Here is a 21101-nt window from a genome sequence, read left to right on the forward strand (position 1 = left end):
TACTATAGTATGAGTCACTGAATAAAAAGGTATAATTTTGACATGGAAACTTCTATCATAAATAAATATTATAAATGAATAGTTCAAAACATTGTTTTGTAGGTGTATATTTTATAGCTTTGTCTTCTAAGATGAAGTTATTGTGCAATTGTGATTCGAATAACATTTTCTATACAAATTACTGTTCTGCTGGCATTAAAGGGAAATAATTTATATTGAGTTCATTTGTACACTAAAAATTTAATCAATGATACATACCACGCTTATGATTTTGCCTACAAAAGATTCATCAATACAACTACAATAAAAAAAAAATGAAATGCCAAATTAGTATGAAGTTGAAATCATAGAAATAGTGTAACAAACAAATTAAATGGGGAAATTTGATATTTGTCAGACAGAACAAAATTTTGCTGATTATCAGTCATGTAAATTATTTCCCTTTATTGCCAGCAGATCAGTAATTTGTATAGAAAATATTATTCGAATCACAATTGCACAATAACTTTGTCTTAGAAGACAAAGCTATAAAATATACACCTATGAAACAATGTTTTGAACTATTCATTTATAATATTTGTTTATGATAGAAGTTTCCATGTCAAAATTATACCTTTTTATTCAGTGACTCATACTATAGTGAGCTATTATATTTGTTAGAAATGATTGACAAAGGTATCAACTAACTGGTTCTGGATGGTAAGTATTTACTTTTTTATTTTACAGCACTCACTTTTTACTAACAACATTTCACTTGAGCAATCTGCTAAACTATTTTACCAGTTGATCAGTTAGTTGGAGTTGAAACCTAACTGCAATTTGGTAAACTGTTTTGGTCTTTGCTAATGTGATACCCCAAAGGTCACTGAATAAGCACAGTAATACCCAGTCATATTTAAATGTAGATTAAGATGTTGACCAAATTTTATGTTTGGAGATAACTTTTTGTGAAGTAGATTGACTATCAACATTCTCATACAGTTTCAACAATATTTCAGATAGGAACTACTCTAAATGAATGAAGGCTATTGTGTCCTTGTCTTCTTTTTCTGTGATCATGTTTGAATGTTTGTAGCAGTACATCTGTACTGGCATTAGTTATAACAAATCTTTTTTAAATTGTACGTCTATAAATTTAGAAAAAATGAAAAAGTAAGGTTTCAACTCCCTAAGGCAAAGAAAGTTGACCTTTTTGGTCATATAGCTCTGCTTCTGTTTGGACTCTATACATCCTTAGCTTTCCAATATTCTGCTTTGAATATTTCTGACGAAGGTACATTTGGAAAATCATGTCAGTCGCATGAAATAACATTAATACATTAAGAAAGAAGTAAAAGTTGCAATGAGTCATTTTATTCACAAATTGTTTACACTTATAAAGTATATCTACAAGACATTCACTACAATTTAAATTATTTAATTCATAAAATTGATTCAGGAAAAGATTGTACATGGGTAGATTTTGGTCTGTCTTTAAATACATGCATTTGTGATTTCGAAATTTAAAATTGAACTGAATTTTTGACAATAACTTGTTCAACTTATTATCAATGGGAATTTGGTAATACCATTCCATAACTCCTGACCAATACACCACTGATCTCATCAGCACCTATGATTCATCAGCAATTCCTTAATTACCTTTATATAACTTCCCCAGTCTAACTATGATGACTACAGGGAGGTCAATCTTGCAATTCTTGATACATAAACCTTTCCCGATATGTTGACATTAAAATATGACAACCTTTATGTCTTTCTCGGATATATAAAATGAGAAAACTGTTAAATGATCACAAAGAAACACTGTTTTGTCAATTTTCACCTCTCAGTGTTAAATGAAAATAAAACAAGAATGTGTCCCTAGAACACGGATGTCCCATCCACACTTTCTATGTTCAGTGGACCGTGAAAAAAGGGTATAATCTATTTTGGCATTAAAATTAGAAAGATCATATCATAGGGAACATGTTTACTAAGTTTCAAGTTGATTGGACATCAACTTCATCAAAAACTACCTCAACCTAAAACTGTAACCTGAAGCGGGACAGACGGACAAACGAACAAATGAATGGACGGACGGACAGACCAGTGAACATAATGCCCATAAATGGGGCATAAAAATTGAAAGAAAGAAACACTTTTTACATCGAATACAAAATGAGATTTCAATGACGGAAGTACAAGTTAAATGAATGTAAATCATGATAATTTATTGATCGATTAGCAACCGACAAAGATCTTTCTTATGAAAATTAATAATATAAGCAAGCTGTAGAATTATATCACATATTTTGTTTTTAAACAAACAATTATATTTTACAGTTTATTATTCAGAAGTCCTCTACTGAACTCTTCACTCTGAAAAAGAAAGAAAAAATACTTTCAATGACATGTCTAATTAACAAAAAAGTAAACAGCAATTTAACTTGACATCAAAAAGGACATTATTATTACTCAGTAACAAGAAAATCATGCATTTAAGGGGAATTCAGGAATGACACAAGTTCAGAGTTTAACCAAAAATATAACTGACCTGATGCTTTATTCAAGAGTTTTTGTCTATTTATCAATTTGAAAAATAACTATCATAAGTAATCTTGTAAGAAGAATTGATTTGTGCAGGTCATAACAACTAATACATGTACCATTATGATAGTGCTTCCAGAGTTTTTTTTGAAATTAGGAAACATTAACATATGCACACTCAACTTCTTATTTGTTGTTATATCAGTTAATGTTACTAGTGTAATGACCATAGCACTTTGTCTCTCATGCCAATAAAACTCCAACCTCTCACTACATAACATTAAGACACTGGACTAAACACATTCAAAACAAAGTTTAATTTTTGATGGTACAATGTTTTGCAGTTTGATTAGTTTCTTTAAAAATACTTAGAAGTAGCAAAAACACAAATTTCTGGTTAGCATTTTTACATCTTTCAACCTTGAAAAGGGTACAGTATCTGTTATGATTAACAACTCTTGATTTTTACCTTTACATATTTTGTCTTGGTTTATTGGTTTCAAGTTTTGTCAAGACTTGAAGTTCTTCGTCAAACTCATCATTGCTGTCAACAGCCTCAATTCCAACCTCAATCTGGAGAGGTGTAACAGGGATCTTCTTCCAATGATGTCCTCTTTCAATTCTTTGTTTTTCCACATATGGCTCGATTGTAGATTTAACATACAAGATGTCTAGGGTAGATGATCGATATAACTCATCATTAAGGTTAATATTTGGCACCTCATAATCCATTTGATTATCTGGAATAAAAGCTTTATTTGTAACTGCTTGACTTCCTTCTTTAGTGTTTTCTTGTTTAGATTTTGTAACATCAGCTTCTTGCGTCTTAAATTTATCCTCATGATCCAGTTGTGTTGAATATTTAGCTACAAAGTCTTTCATTTGCTGTTCAAAGTTGGAATCAGCTATTTGTCTACCATTTTCCTGTGTTGATTCTAACTCTACTGTTTTTTTAGTATCATCCATTTTCGTAATCACATCACTTGACAAAGACTTCGGTGTTACAATATAGGGTTTGAGTTCTTCTTCAATCATATCAAGTTTTTCTTGGTATTCATCAGGCTTGTCAAAACTAAGTGGCTTTTCTTTTCTAATGAATACTTTCTTTGGTACTGACATATGTTCTCTTGACTCCTGCAAGATATTTTTAGCTTGAATCTTTACTGGGATTAAAATACTAGGTGTGACCATGCCTTGTGACCTGTGTTCTTTTTCAGGAACAATCTTAGTAGGAATTTGATACCCCAGTTCTAGTGAGTTTGATTTCTCAGATAAATCCCTGTCCTTTTCTTGTCCTCTAGCAACTTTGATCTGTGTTTTATTGTCTTCAGCAGTGGGTTGTTTTTTAACTGTTAGGGTCTTGTCTAAGTAATGTGTTTGATGTTCATCTTGCACATCCTGTTTGAGCCAAGAACCTCCCTGTATTGCTATAGGTATTCGTTCATCTTCTCTTGTTGGCAAAATTGAACCTAAAAAATATGCAGATATTTAAACTATTAATGCAAAGGATGAATATGAATATATAAATATACAGAAAACAAATATGGAAATATTGTTTTCAACTACAAAACATTATTAACCAACTTACTACACTATGTATAGAAATGCCCATGCTTTATAAAAGGAAAATTTCGACATCTGGTCATTATGAACGGAGAAATTGCTACAGCCAGTCATTAAGAAATCTCAGTCATGCATTACGAGACCACACCCGTGCATTACGAAATCACAGTCATGCATTATGAACAGATGAAACGGGACATCAAATTAAAACAAAATGTCGTTTATTTCTTTAAATAAGTGTGACATTTTTTTATTCTTTTTTAAACTTAATATCATAAAAAAAGTTTAAATGATGTTCATTAACATTGTTTTGTAACGACTTGAAACAGAAATATTTCACAGCCTTTTTCGAGAATGATTTTCGATTATTATCACTGGTTCATTTCCGTTGTTCAATCCTCAGAATGCAGACTTTAGAATAGTTAAACTGTCTGATTAATTCTTCCCAGATACTTTTTATTTGCTAGATGAAATGAATTTTAATAGCATATAATTAAGTACTTGGATGAGAAATCAGAAATTACATGCGAAATTGAATGCGAAAAGACAAGTTGAAGTTCAGCTATGAAATTCCTGTATCTTCTTCACGGTAAGTTTTTTACTCTTTGTTTAATCGAAGTATTAAAACCATTTAATAAAAATGTTATGAAACAGGCTTTTCTGTATTAGTCCTGTTGTAGTTTGTGGATAGCTGTATAATTTTGGATCCGAGACTTGAAGACTGTTCTTGAATGAAGTTGCCTTTATAGTTGGTTAATAAAAGTATCAATATATGGACTTTTTCATATTGGCCCTGTAACATGCCCTTGATATTAATAATGGCCTCGGACAGTTGTAATGGCCCTCGGCACTGCCTCAGGGCCATTACAACCATCCTTGGCCATTATTAACACCTTGGGCATGTTACAGGGCCAATATGAAAAAGTCCATACATTAATACTATATTAATGAATTTAAAGCCAGCCATTAAAAATAATTTCTTTACACTACCAGTTCAAAACAAATTTTACTAAATGTAATTTTTCCAATACATAAATTTGGTACCAAAAGTAAATGAATCCAAAGTAGCACAATACTGCCCATATTAAAAGTTAGCCACAAATTATTTGTTCTGCTGTTGTCAATTGAAAATTTGGCAAATACATGAATTTGTATGAGTTGTTACCCTTATTTGAATTTCAAATATCCCATTAAACCTTGAAAAGATTTAGACCTTCTTTTTACTGTGTGTCCAAAATTCACCAAATTTGCCTCGATAATGCCACTCAGATAAAAAAAAAAACATCTTAAGATCATCATATCTCTTCAAAAAATCGTATAAGCAAAATGATATATCATACGTTTTCTTCTGGCTCCACAAAAACCACAAAAGTTCTGACAATTCTTTTTTGCCCAATCTCCATAATCTGTACAGGCACTTTTCCCATAATCTGCACAATCTGTCAACTCGTCTTTACATGTTTCTACAAGAAAGACACAAAATATGAATATTTGGATTTCCTAGAAATGAAATGAAAATGGATTGAAACATTTATATCAAAACTAAGCAGTGTAACTGGAAATGCAAATCCGGCTTAATAGGATGTTGTCAGGTGATTTAGCAGGCAGGCATAGAAAACGTACCATTAATTTATATAATCTATTTCCCCTAAAGTTTTTTAACCATATCCTTAAAACTTCACACACTGTAGGATGAGTTAACAAAACGAGAACAATCTTTTGTAAATTTTGCTGAAAAAGGATTGTTTCAAAGTCTGGTAAAAATTTCACCAACAATTTCATTGGAGTAAGTGCACAAAGAATTCTAGATCTCAAGCTATATATAGAATGTGTTGATAACACAATAAAGGTACCATCATGTCCAAATATTGCTTAAAAATGACACAATATCCCATGTCTAGAAAAATGGAAAACAATAATCCTTAAAAAGTTTCATAATGGCAGGCACACAAGTTCAAAATCCATGCTGAAAACGAGCTGATTCAACAAAATATTCCTCGGCCGACCAATCAACATTATCATACTATGCAATGGTTTTGTAATTAAAGAATCCCAGCCAAAATTCGGACAAATCATTGAAAGAATAATTTAACAAGAATGTGTCCATAGTACACGGATGCCCCACTCGCACTATCATTTTCTATGTTCAGTGGACTGTGAAATTGGGGTCAAATTATAATTTGGAAGTATAAATTGAAAGATCATATCATAGGGAAATGTGTACTAAGTTTCAAGTTGATGTGACTTTAACTTCATCAAAAACTACCTTGACCAAAAACTTTAACCTGAATTTCGCACTATCATTTTCTATGTTCAGTGGACCATGAAATCGGGGTCAAAACTATAATTTGGAATTAAAATTAGAAAGATCATATCATGGGGAACATGTGTACTAAGTTTCAATTTGATTGGACTTCAACTTCTTCAAAAACTACCTTGACCAAAAACTTTAACCTGTTCAAAGCAAACGGACGCACAGATGGACGAACGAAGGGAGGCACAGACCAGAAAACATAATGCCCCTCTACTATTGTAGGTGGGGCATAAAAATCATTCAGAAAATGGCACCAACATTACACTTAATCCAATTCACTTAAAAGGAGTGTTTCAACTATTAATGAAATTAAATATTGCTGGGGATTTTCAAGATTAAACAGGCCAAAAGATGGAGTTATATATAAATGAGAGTTTGTTATTAAATGATATTTTGAAGTAAGTCAGTCCCTTACCTAGTCTTTCTAGTAATTATGCAATTCTATTTTAATTAAAGAACCTTAGTGAGCACGCTCACATACCCCACGTCCCAACATTGTCATTGAAGAAATTAAATAAGTGTAAGAAAAAAAAATTGTATAAGAAAAATTAATTTCCTGCCAATATGCACACCTAAATAGTATGTCCTTATTATCTACAAAATTTCATGTTGTGTGGTTTCAGAGGAGTTGAGATGACAAACCGTTGCAGAAGTACATTGAAGCAAATGAGTTCAAAGGGGCGTAACTCCTAGAAAACAAAATTTATCTGAAAAGATTTCGTGAAATTCTATTGTGTGGTTTGAGAGGAGTTGCGATGACAAGAAACAGGACTGACGGACGGCTCAAAAACATCATACCCTCCGCAACTCGTTGCCTGGGGTATAATAAATCAAACATTTATGCTGGCCATATCAGCCAAATGTGAAAAAGAGAAATATAAGGATATGAACAGCTGAGGTACATCTAGTATGCAATGATCTCATATGCACATGTATGCATGAGTTACAAATGGTGTACAATGTCTAGCATATAAGACTATGAATAACTAGTGATATACAGTTAAAAATTACAACAAACTTAAAATTATAATTATGATATATGCTAACAACTACATAGTATGAATGACTAGCAATGTTGACTTCCCCAATCTTATTTTGTGAAATAAATGTAAATCAAAGGGAAAAAGCATGCCCTTTATTTTTGACGTTTTTGAAGTATATATTAACATAGTTGATAAGCAAGATTTTTTTCATTCAAATTAAAGCCAAATTAAATAAAATGTATTTTCTTGCTCCAAGACCAAAATTTAGGTATATGTGTAATAATAAATATGGTGAAATTAATCAATCCGTTATTATCCAAAATGAAGGCTTCCTCCAAGAAAATAATCATGGATGGGAAATAGAATTCAAATCATGATAAAATCCAGTTTCTACGACTTTGACCTTTTACCCAGAATATCTCCTTATATGAAATCAATCCTCTATGGATCAATCAGGAACACTTAAAAGTATGCATAAAAAAATGCTCTGAAAATGTTTTGAAGAGTTCCTTCAAATTGCAATATCTAGAGAATATAGGCATTCCTTCAAATTTTGCAAACATCAAACAATTATTTTTATAAGGACAATAATAAGATATATAAATTCATAACTAGCTTATATATATAATTAAGTTGCATTGATTAATTATGAGTTACTTATGATACAGATATATATATATATATATTCATTCATGCCATCTTACCCTCGGAACAAAAATGGCAGAATTTGGGACAATTAGTATGTGACCATCCTGCATACTGTGTACACACACTAGCCCCATATTCTGAACATTGTACTTTATCAGTACACGATACAGGGTCATCTACCTGTACTGTTGGAAGTGTGGTCGTTTCTGTTGAACATTGGAAGAAAAACAATAGATTTGAAAGTTTGGTTATTTAATAACATTAGCTCAGAATGAAAAGCATGTGAAAAGTGCTGCAAAGCTTGTGAACATACTATACTAAAACTGATTTTTCAAATATGTTTTTAAACCTAAAATTCAGATTCGAATGCTGCATAGATTCTTTTAATTATGATTTTTTTTTAAATTAAACTTATTTGAGAAAAAAATGTGTGCATTGTGATGTTACTAATCACTGGCTATGAAAAATCAAAAGCAATCTAATTTAATACAAACCTTTTTTACTTAAACAAAAGTCACAATGTTTCTGGCAATTTGTTTTTGCCCATTCTCCATAAGCTGTACAAACATCAGCCCCATAATCTGCACAATCTGAGATCTTGTCTGCACATGCTCCTGTTGACTGTGCTGCAGTTGTATGCAGGGCCTGTGTTTCTGTTCAAGAGAATTAAAGTTTAGGTATTTGATTCCATTTTTTAAATAATTATTTGCTTAATGGTGTGTGTATCCAAATCAGTGTAATCAGGGAATACAATATTTTGGTTAATTAAAATTCCTTTCATCAAATTTATTCAATTTCATTTGATAGAAACATATTCAACAGAGGGGAAACTCAAACTCAATCTAAATCTTTTCTGATGATTACGTTGTATAAAGTTTTCATAAAATAGTTAATTTTTCACCACTTTACACTGATTGTAAGCTTGGCTGTACTTTTTTAGATGCTCATATTTAACTATGTACCAAAATGTCCTACCATAATGTATGTAACCTACAGAAAAGCTAAATACTCCAGAGTCAAAAGTTGGTATTATGAAAGTAGTCTATTGTCACTTTTGACCAATGTTTTTTTTTCCAGTTTTTCATCCTTTCAACCATTCCTTTAATAGATTCATATCCACTTTGTTTTCAAAAAAGTCTTAAAGGTCCACTCCATAAGAAATAAATCTAAACTGTCATATAATAATCATCAACAATGCAACTAAACAAATGAAACTTAGCTATCAATTAAAATATCAATGTTACCTTTACAAAAGTCACAATGTTTCTGACATTTTTCTTTTGCCCAGGCCCCGTAAGCTGTACAAACATCGGCCCCATAATCAGCACAGTCAGTTATTGCATCTGTACAAGTACTTCTAGAAACAGTCGTTGCAGCTGAGTTGGTATCTGAAAAATTCAAAGTGTTTTATGGTAAAAGTTGATGTTTGGTTATAACACTAAAAACAGGTAGGTTAAAAGTTTAAGCTAAAATGAAATGTACTGTTTTAAGAAACCATGATGGTCAGATTTCAATTATTTTGTATAATAACTGTTCATTAGAGTAGATGTAAAAAAAGGTTTCTTGATATTTTTTGGTATAAAGTTGTAACAATTCTTGATTTCCCTTAATTTAAAATCTTCTGAGGAGGCAGATGACTTTTTTAAAACAGAATTTTTCTCTTTGGAATAGTACGACCAAGACAGGTCCTCAAAAAACCTACAATTCAACGATTCAAACATTTTTGTTTAGCCCATTTCCTATGTATAATTTTACCATTAAACATTTGGGATTAGGAAAATAAAAGCTTAACACACCTAAGATGTGTACCACAAGTGCAGATGCAGGATAGTTATCACAAACTAACTTTTACTCTTTGCATACAAAACCATTTCTAGTGTTTCATATATAGATTAGACCAGTAATTTTTGGGACCCTTTATAGCTTGCTGTTCAGTGTGAGACAAGGCTCAGTGTTGAAGGCTGTACCTTGACTTATAAATGTTTAATTTTATAAATTGTTACTCAGATGGAGAGTTGTCTCATTGGCACTCATATCTCATCTTCCTATATCTATGTAGTATAAAAATAAACTCTTACCTGAACAAACTTCCACTGGGCACAGATTACAAGTTTTCTGACAGTTCTCTTTGGCCCAATCAGCATACGCTGTACAGAGATCGTCTGCATATCCAGAACAATCTGATGAATCTTTACAGTTCCCTGATTGGGAAGGCTTAAAACCTGAAACAGAATGTTGTCATCACTAGCAAAAGTTTACAAAACCTTTCCTATTCTTTTTGAAACTAGTTGTATGGGGAACTAAAGTTCATTTCAATGTGACTTCAAATTCAGAAAAAGTGTTAATTTATTATACCGATTATCAAAATCAATTTATTCATTTCAGTAAATGCTGCAGACAAAGAGAACCAAAGCTTCTAATTTTTGGCGATACCACTATTCCATCGAAAAGTTTGCAATAATAAAACATCTCAAATATTTCATAATTTATAGAATAATTATTATTCTCCATTACCGTTAATCTGCTCATATACTGGCATGATTGGTCACAAGCAGAAATATGCTAAAAAGATGTGGTAAAGGCTACTTACTATTAGGATCTTTTACACAGAAACCACAGTATTCTTTACAATTAGTTTTCGACCAATCGTTATTACTAGTACACACGTTTGACCCATAGTCTGTACAATCAGCTATCTTATCTGTACATGATGATCCACCTATAAAGAGTTCAATTTATTATGACTATACAAATCTGCATCAAGTTGAATTTTTTAATTCATTATCTTTTTATCATTATTTATTAAAATAAATTACACTGATATCTTGTTTTGTACAGCTCGAAAGTTTTTATGATATTTTTTTTCATGAAATATGACACAGGAGTTATTCCAACCTCTTTAGCCAACAAAAAGATGAATTTAGATGTTCTTATACAAACTGCTCAATGGATAAAACATTAAAACTTGATGAACCCTTAAGATTTCAGGTAGTCTGCAGAATTAAAATTCTATTTATAAACAATCTTTAACCAAGATTTGATATTAAAATTCACACACATTTGCCTTCAAGATATTTTGCTTTTCTTTATTCATGTACTTTGACATATTTTTTTACAAGTTTTACCGTACAACATTAAACTTATTTACATAGAAATTCTATATATGAAAATGCATGGTCTTCATTCTGTGGGGAGCGACAGGACCTTTTTCTGGACATTGGGATCAGGATTTTTTTTAGCTCATAATTTTGGGATTGATCCTTTCGGAATTCGGGAATTATTTTTTCGAATTTCGGGATGATGGGATTTTAATATCTGCAAATTTGGGACCTCTGGATATCATGTTTTCATTGGGGATCAGAACCCCTCCAACCCCACCCCCTCTTCTGTGGATACCAATATTTTGGCTTGTAGAAGATCCCTCTTTTCTCTAACTGATAATGATCAACGTCTCTATATTAAATCCTTTGGATGTTGGATGTGTATGGATTGATCTTTTAGTCTAAGATACATAATTTTTTATATTAGTTATAATTGGCTTTACACTAGCTTTTAGTAACTGTGAGTACTCTTAGATCTGTACTTAATGTCCGAAGTGTTTTTGTAAGTTGCTTTTGTGCTTTGTATGATTCTGATAAGTAAGTACATTGGAAAATATAACAGAAGTAGTTATCCCCTAGCATAAACAGGTAAACTGTCATTGTTTAAAAGTTAAGTGTTGAACCCTGCCTCCTTAATAAATGACTATATTCTCATAGAATCTCTTTTAGAGGAGGGTGATGATGATGTGATTAGGAGTTGCTCCAATAGCTGTTGGAAGACATCAGTTCAAAATGTTATTTCTTGGTCACATGTGCAAAATGTATAAGTAAAAGACAGTTTTACATCACATAATGACAAGGGAGATCACCAAAGTTATTCAATGCACACTTACTAAGACTTGTGTCACATGGTTTGGCCATACACATTTCTTGTTCTCCTGGTTTCTGATCTGCTACACAATTACTGTCTTCTATTGGCTGACTAGAGTCATGTGATGCATAACATTTGACCTGTCTTGATTTTACACCTTTACTACATGTTTTTGAGCACTACAAGGAAAAATGTTGTTGAACTTCTATGATGAAAATTATTTAATAGCATATTTCAGTCAAATAGGGATCTTAATTTAAAATTCGAATTAGCTAAGTTTCAGTATAAATCATTAACCATCTTCATGAATTCCATAATATTTAATTAAAACAAGAACGTGTCCCTAGTACACGGATTTCCCATCCGTACTATAATTTTCTATGTTCAGTGGCCCCTGAAAATGGATTTAAAACTTAATTTGGCTTTAAAATTAGAAAGATCATATCATAGAGAAAATGTGTACTAAGTTTCAAGTTGATTGAAATGGCAACTTCATCAAAAACTACCTCGACCAAAAACATTAACCTGAAGCGAGGCAGACGGATGAACAGATGAATGAATGCACAGACCAGAAAACATAATGTCCATCAATGGGGCACAAAAAAATTCAAACTTCTTGAATATTTTTTTGTTAATAACTCTTAAATTGTAACCAAAGGGAAATAATCCATATTTTTAAAACTATATATTTCAAATAAATTGAAAATGGGTTTAGTTAACTTCAATTTTTTTCTAAAATGTTTATTTACTCAAGACTTAAATGATTTGGACTATGAATAGAATAAACTCTCAGAGTAAATTACCATTTTTTAAAAAATGATAAATAAGTTAATTGTGAGTTATTCCCCTTAATTCTGTATTGATAAGTCTAAAGGAATGACATGTAAATGTTATTTGGTTGCTTAACGACCAAGGACACCATCCAAAAATGCAATACAAAAGGAAGGATATGAGAATTAGTAAACCAGGATTTTAAAAATATTTGGATGCCTTAAATATTTGAACACAAACAACAAAACGTTAAAGACAAGATTAAGTTTCTCCTTGTATATTTTATCTTTGTTTAGGACAGTAGGGTATTTCAATACAAATAAGAAAAACAATCATAGCTGCTAGACTTGAAGATGAGAGAAACTTTATCAAAATGTAGATAAATAAATATTGGGAATTTCTTTTTGCTAATTTGAGAATTTTGATAAAATCTTTGATAAAATCATAAAACAAATCCCCCTTGAGAAAATTTGCTTTGTAAAGAAGATCAGAATAAATTATAAGAAACCCACCAAAAATAACCTTTGCAGAAAGGTCTGGCCCAGAAATCATGCATTTTACCATCTCTGAAACTTTCCAGAATTATATCACACAGACTTACACAAGACCAATCTTCAGCCTTCCATACCCCAGGACAAGGGGTTATATTACAGGATTTGGACGTCTGCGGCTTTCTTTGTCCTCTACAGTGACTTTCAGCTACAGGAGTGTGACTTCCATGTTGTAACACAGCACACTGAACTGTTCGGTCAGTTATACCACCTCCACATGTTCTTGAACAAGATTCCCAATTACCGACAGACCAACTGTTAATAGACATTTTATATTTACTAGAGTTGGCATATTCTTTTAAAGTTTTCTCTTCTTCACAAATTTCATGTTTTGTTAGTTGACTGATCAAGGTTATAAGAGGAGGGATTGGATCTCAAATAAATCCAAGTTTAACAACCCTCCCCAATCAGTGGCTATTTTTGTCATATCTGTATGTTTTCTGTTACATAGAAAAAAAGTATGTGATGTTGTTTATTATTTATTAGAGTTTGACATATTATATAGACATCTGTCTATTGTTGAAGGCTGTTTGCTGACTTCTAGATGTCAATTTTGTAAATTTGTTCATGTTTTATGAAGGACTCAACTTCAACTTACCCAGGAGGACAAGGATTGCCATTACAAGCTTCTGGTGATTCTGAAGGCTTACTGAATAAATTACAATGGAAATCATCAGCTGGCTTGTTATTGTTAACATGTACACAAGTTACAACTGGTATTGAATGTCCTGTAAATGTGAAATAATAGGGTATGCAGTAGGAACGTATCACTGTTTCATAACAACTAATTTTCGTTTTGATCCAGAATTACATTTTCTTATCTTTTCCATGCACACAGAAGCACATTTTGAGTTAAGACATCTTATATTCAGTAAAATATTTATAAAATTACACATTTACCTAGTTGAGGAGTTTCCATGGGAGATAATCAGGGTTTTTTTTAAAGTCTTTTATATGATTTTAAGTTATCTCCCATGGATGTTTAAATTCAAATGATGTCTAATTCTTATGAATATAGAAGACTTTCAAAAGAAAAATGTTATAAAAGCTTAGATTATAGCAATTCAAAATTACTACCTTTCACTTTAATCATGACCAACTACAAGAAAATTTGTACATACAAATAATTGTTAGATTGATTTTTCATAATATCATTGAAGTGGAATTAAAGTCTGATAGGGTTATACAGATGCTTTATTTTATCACCTTGCACTTTCACAAGACCATCATAAAACCAAATATAAAATCAAATAGTTGTGGTATAACTACCAATACCACAACTATCCACAACTGACCAAAGGACGTTGATGTAAGTAACTTGCCTTCACCAAAATGTCTTGATAGAATCTTTGTTACTGGTAGGAAGGGTGGTGTCTCAAGACAGGTTTAAAACATAACAGGAACCTTATATCAAATCTTACAAAATATTACTACATTTTCATAGATAATTTTAGGGCTATTCCATTAAAATGTACGTGGGAGGGTAGGAAGAAAAGTTTACTGAATTGTAGGTCATGGGTCTTTTTTCTATTACCATTATGTAAAATTATCAAAAAAATAGTTCTAAGTTGTTTTAAGGGATACTTGGAAATTTCCTTCCTACCCTCCCACATATATTTTAATGGAATAGCCCTTCAACTAATAAGCATAAATTACCATGGCCACAAGTCTGACTACAGGATCCTGGTGTTTTGGTCCATTTATAAGCCGATCGTGAACCACCAGATGGCGTGTAGTATGTAAAGGTTACATCTGGACTAGTTCCTACATAGCCTGATCCATAATCTCTCCAGACCTGCAAATAAAATAAAAGACAGGTGAACATAGGGAAACTTTTCTGCACATCTGCTGAATACCAACAAATTAATTATTTTATATAACGGTACTATAAATTCAGAAATTATTGCGTGCATTTATTATTGCAATTTTGTAATTTTAGACTTAAATACGATTTTAATTTTTACGATTTTTGAAAAAAATCATGTTTAATTCATATAAAATATTTCAAAATGCAAGTTCCACTTAATGCTTTTACAACTCTGTCGCATTTTTCACAATAATATAAACATCACTTCATTTCTGAATTTAACCTGAAACTCCCTTTTTCATTTTCTAAATTCAGTAGACCGTGAAATTGGGGTCAAAACTCTAATTTGGCTTTAAAACTAGAAATATCATATCATAAGCAACAAGTGCATAAAGTTTCAAGTTGATTGGACTTCAGCTTCATCAAAAACTACCTTGACCAAAAACTTGAACCTGAAACTCCCACTTTCATTTTCTATGTTCAGTGGACCATGAAATTGGGCCCAAAAGTGTAATTTGGCTTTAAAATTAGAAAGATCATATCACAAGCATCAGGTGTACTAAGCTTCAAGTTGATTGGACTTCAGCTTCATCAAAAACTACCTTGACCAAAAACTTTAACCTGAAGTGGGGCGAATGGACGAACGGACGGACGAACGAACGGAGACACAGACCAGAAAACATAATGCCCCTCTACTATCTTAGGTGGGGCATAAAAAAACTGATATATTTTGGGGCCAAAAAGGGGTCTTTCTGAATCTTCTCCTTTGAAATGTACAATATTCCAAATGATTTGATGAGGTTGAGGAGAATAGCGTATAGCATCTAGTGTAAAGTGGAGTGTAATTGGGATTGGTGTAAAGTAGAGTGTAATGGGGAATGGTTTTAACATTGAAGTTTACACAGATGATGGAGTAATGAATTAGTTACCTGTGCCTCAACATTAGCAGGTAATGGGCCATTTATTTCTATCTTTTCTGGACCTTGTCTTCTATACTTTGCAACAACATCACTGCCTGAATATGTTCCTGAACTGGATTGAGAGTTTCCATCCTGACTGAACAGTCTTTTTCCATTAACTTGTACACCTGTAAAAATACACAGGAATAGTTCAGTATGAGGAAAATTCAGCTACACTTTACCATAATGGAAAATAATTAGCTGACAATTACGACTTTCTTTGTTTAAAAAGCCAGGGTTTATTTATGATACTTAAATTACCAATCAAAACAAGAAAGCATGTGTAAGCATTCTAACTTGTAATTCAAAGTATCGGAAGACAGAAAGTATGAGTCTAACAGATCAGAAAGGTGTTGCCAACTCCCTCAGGCAATGTTAATCTTCAATGGAATTGACTATTATGTTAAGGTCCGTTCTGGACATAGAGATCTTCAACTGTTTCAGTTCTTATACATCATGTACATCCTTCGGCATAGGGCCTTAAATGCCAACCGGCATGAAGAGGATAGGTGAGGTGAGGTGACATCCTTCGGCATTCCTGATGAAGGTAAATCAAGAAAAAAATTCATGCATATATATTTGCATATGTCATACCGTATAGCTGGTTATTTTCGCGGGGTGTAAATTTTCGCTTATTTTCGCCAAAATAAATTCCGCCAAATTAAAGGTGTACATGCAAAGGTATTAATAAAAGTTTTCATCCGCCAAAATAATAACCGCTAAAATATTTCGTATACCTTGTTCAATGAAAATCGCAAAATTTTACACCCGCGAAAATAACCCGCTATACGGTATGCCTAGAGTAATTCTGTTTTTGGTACATATCTATCTTTCAATTTTGCACCTTTTCTCTTGTCGAGAATAATTAACAAATCATATGGACACATATATTTTGCATACATATCAATAGAGTTATCTTTCTTTCTGATTGAACAATATTTGTATTTATAGATGGTCTACCATTTTTTCTGAGCTTTTGGAGACCATGATGTACAGAATTGTTATAATTTATTATTAAACTGATCGGTGCAATTTCTCATCTCACATTGCTTTTTGTTTTATTTACACATTATTAAGACAACCTTTAAGTTTGTATGAGATGAGCATAGCTACAACTAGGAACACCTGAGCTCACAATCAGTTTTAAGTGGGGTTGGTAGTGCTTAGTCTTTAGTTTCTATATTGTGTCTTGTGTACTATAATTTAAAATTGAGAATGTCTGTTTGTCTTTTTCTTTTTTAGCCACTGCTTTTTTTGTCAGTTTATTTTCAATCTATGAGTTTGACTGTCACACTGGTATCATTCACCCCTCTTTTATATACTTACTAAGGTGGCAGAACTGGTTTAAATTTGTGATAACAATGCCTGTAGCTCCTTTTGGTACAGTTACAAATGTAACATATTCTGAAATACAAATTTAATATTAATAATACATGAAGTTAAAACACACATCAAATATTCTTGAGTAGGGAAAAAAAAAGGTATAATTAAACTATTTAATCATATCATTGCTGATGTATAGTCATCAATGTACTGATGTGAAGATGTAGATATCTCAATACTTCTATCTGTCTTGATATGTTTGTTGGTCACTTAAGGAAAGTTCTTCAGAACTGTACTGATGTACAGTAGTTATCATTTGTTTATGTAATTTATATAATTTTATTTAGATAAGACCATTGGTTTTACACTAGTAATTTTGGGGCCCCTTATAGCTTATTGTTCGGTGTGAGCCAAGGCTCCATGTTAAAGGCCGTACTTTGACCTATAATGGTTTATTTTTATAAATTGTTATTTAGATGAAGAGTTGTCTCATTGGCACTGACACCACATCTTCCTATATCTATTGAACATTAATCACTATTCTATGAAAAATGTACACGAGGGTTGGACACTACATGATATTTCTTTTTGTGGGTCATAGGTCAGATAGCAAGTACAATTGTTTCCAATAAAAACAAAAATATAAGTGGAAGGGTGTAGAAACAGTGTTGGCCTGTATAACCTGTTATACCAGGTTTTCCCCTTCCATTATACTCTTACTTACTATTGGCAATTCCTTCTTTGTAATGACCTCTGTGTTCCTGACAAGTATTCCCATTACCATTACACATGCCACATTTGTCAAATTGTAGGCCGGATTTGTGGTGTCCATCACAACCAAACTCCTAAAACATATTGGAAATATAAGAATAGAATGACAAATTTTGCTTAAGGATGTACCTAGGTGAGATTCAGGGATTTGTGCCAGATGTTCGAACTTCTTGTTTTTTTCCCTACGATACAGGGTAAAATATTTTGCACAATATCACCCATTTTTCAAGACTTCAATAGCTCATAAAAAGTTATTTTCAAAATTTAGAGGGCAGGCCCCCTTTTGTGGGAAAAATTTGGTAGAATATTTAGGGAATCACTGAAGCTGGAACAAGGCCCCTCTTAGGCAGTCAGCATGTTCCCTTTTCCTTACAAAAAATTCTAGATCTTGCTATATCACAACAGAGTTTGGTGAAAGCAGGACAAACTGTCTAAACAGAAGACCACATTAACAAGCCAAAGTTTTGCCCAAACTCAGTTAATTAAAGCTTCAGTGACTTCATCTTTTAACCCATAATACTGTTCATGGCTTAAGATTTTGTCTTCAAAAGGAATGCTATTTGATGTTTAGATGCCTGGTCAACATTCATCATATATCATTTTATAGTAATGACCCTGCCTACACAAGGTATCCAGTTGATGGAATCTACTGACAGAAGATATACCAGGCATTGTTAATTCATCATGTAATAAGCTTAATTTGAATTTGTCATAGAAGATCTTCAACATGATACAAACCTCACACTTTCCATCTATACATCTTCCTAACTCAGATTGACCTTGACATTCTGTTCCATCCTGGTATACTTGACTACCTCTTGGTACAGCAATATGGCCACCAGCATAGCGACACAACAATTGACAGGCATGGAGCCCTGTAGAAAAAGAGTGATTTGCTTTAGAAATATGCAAACTTTATTCTTTGGTCATTGTTGGTGTAAGTAACATGACAAAATATTTTAATAAATTCAGTGAAAAATTATAAATAAAGATGGATACTTTTAAATGTGCATTTTTTCAATAGGATTTTGATAGTTTTTTAATCAAGTCAAAGGAAAGATAACTTGTGTTTGGAATGTTTTTCAGCAGGAAATATAAGAGTTTTACTGATCCAGGTAGACCAGGAATCTCTCATCTTCAGCTGTCTGAAGATTGTATCTCGGGAAACTGGGATTGGTTGGACAAAGGGTGAACACAAATCATTTCTTTTAACATATAACATTATCATTTATGACAAGGTAGAGTGATTTCTTAATTAATAATTTTTGTGTTGTAAACATCAGTTTTAGAAGAAAAAAAAATCTGTATTTCTTAATAATTGTTTGGAATAATAAATGTATTTATATTTTGATATTTAGCTGAATTTTGTCTCTGCATGACCTTAGATCTGCTCCAAGTCACCTTCTGAAGTCGATCAACAATCAAGTTTTAATTGTGAGGTCAAATTTTACAAATTGTGTTGTCAAAGTTTACGTGAACTTGTGTGCGATTTTACATACTGGGAGAACAAATTTGCATTCAAGTGTAAATATGTCTATTTACTATGGCTGTGATACAGATTTTTTTTGTGTCTTTTGATTTGATATCCTCATTAGCATCTTTTGATTACAGAACATTTTAGATCTTAGGTAGTGCCCAAGAGTTCTGGCTAGCTTTTAAGTTGTTAAGTATTAAAGAAAAATGCACAAAATCATCATAGTTCCATTATATATATACAAACAGTTTGCAGACTTTGAAGCCATAAATGTTCTCTAATAAAGGGATTTGTTTAACCTAGTAGTTAGGCTTTTGAAATAGATCCATTTTAGAACCAAATGATTATGTTTCTTATGCCCCATTTATGGGCATTATGTTTTCTTGTCTGTGCATCTGTTTGTCCATCTGTTTGTCGGTTGTCCACTTATCTGTCCATTTGTCTCGTTTCAGGTTTAAGTTTTGGTTAAAGTTTTTGGTCGAGGTAGTTTTTGATGAAGTTGAAGTCCGATCAACTTAAAACTTAGTAAACATGTTCCCTATGGTATGATCTTTCTAATTCTAATACCAAATTAGAGATTTTATCCCATATTCAAGGTCCAATGAACATAGAAAATGATTATGCGGATTGGGCATCTGTGTACTTGGGCCACATTCTTGTTGATATATATTATAGAAAGGTAGAAAAAATCATGGCCATATTAGATCTAAAAGAGCTATCATTTGATTTTTATGGGGGTTAGGATGAAGATTTTTTTCCTGCAATTTTTTGTACATGTAGTTCTAATCCCAGTCTTGACTTTTTGTGTTTCATACTTTTCAGTCCTGCATTTTTTTTATTAGTTTCCCAACTTTTTTAACATAAATTGTAATCCTGCCTTTTTTTTTTTTGCAAATTTCTTTATAGCACCCCTTGTAAAATCAAATTGTAGCTCCCTAAAGTTAAACTTGACCTAACAAACCTGATGATGAAGCATATGGTAACCAATGGTACATTTGATGATTGTAAGACACACTGTCAGTGGCAGCACATTGTTCTTCTTTTAATTTATACTGACTTGTCTGGCATGTCTAAAACAAATAAGGTTAGTTAGAGTACATATTGTTTTTTATACCTTATAATAGCTTTCAATGACAGGTGGTGCACTAACCTTACATATAATTTTACATCTTTACACAAGAGCCTCAAAATCCTATCATGTGTATTTTTATTTTATCTAAACCAATAGCGTTATCTCCCTTTATACTATACTCTACTTCAAAAATATCCAACCAATTTACTTATTATAAGCTGTTGTAAAAATGATTGACAGATAACTTTCTATGTACAAGACAAAAACAGTGTAATTTCCAAAGTTATTTTCAAAATCAATTAAACAAGTGAATCTGTAAGGTACTTCTCCGCCCACTATAAAAATATAAGGTAAACAGGAAGTTGTTAAGTGATGAATCTGAAAACACAACACACCATATAGCTGACTCATATAAACCCTGAAA

The 21101-nt window shown here is 32.1% G+C and overlaps 1 protein-coding gene across 3 annotated transcripts in view; it reads right to left on the reverse strand.

Annotated features, from left to right (window-relative positions):
* Nucleotides 1-1644: 1644 nt before the first annotated feature.
* Nucleotides 1645-21101, reverse strand: part of LOC134707675 (A disintegrin and metalloproteinase with thrombospondin motifs 12-like) — a 41999-nt gene continuing 22542 nt past the window's right edge. For 2 of the 3 annotated variants that reach the window (XM_063567658.1, XM_063567660.1), the window contains 17 exons: nt 20567-20675; nt 18870-19006; nt 18085-18205; nt 17364-17441; nt 16008-16165; nt 14928-15066; nt 13870-13999; nt 13322-13526; nt 11972-12128; nt 10628-10756; nt 10116-10259; nt 9282-9425; nt 8532-8690; nt 8094-8243; nt 5433-5555; nt 2999-3998; nt 1645-2361 (listed from right to left, as the gene is read on the reverse strand). In XM_063567658.1, the coding sequence (XP_063423728.1) occupies nt 3001-3998; nt 5433-5555; nt 8094-8243; nt 8532-8690; nt 9282-9425; nt 10116-10259; nt 10628-10756; nt 11972-12128; nt 13322-13526; nt 13870-13999; nt 14928-15066; nt 16008-16165; nt 17364-17441; nt 18085-18205; nt 18870-19006; nt 20567-20675 (3081 nt within the window). In that variant the 3' untranslated portion in view covers nt 1645-2361; nt 2999-3000. The remainder of the gene's footprint in view (nt 2362-2998; nt 3999-5432; nt 5556-8093; nt 8244-8531; nt 8691-9281; nt 9426-10115; nt 10260-10627; nt 10757-11971; nt 12129-13321; nt 13527-13869; nt 14000-14927; nt 15067-16007; nt 16166-17363; nt 17442-18084; nt 18206-18869; nt 19007-20566; nt 20676-21101) is intronic. The other variant, XM_063567659.1, reaches the window with a different exon arrangement.

Source organism: Mytilus trossulus, chromosome 2 (genome assembly GCF_036588685.1).
Source record: "Mytilus trossulus isolate FHL-02 chromosome 2, PNRI_Mtr1.1.1.hap1, whole genome shotgun sequence".
Taxonomy (NCBI): domain Eukaryota; kingdom Metazoa; phylum Mollusca; class Bivalvia; order Mytilida; family Mytilidae; genus Mytilus; species Mytilus trossulus.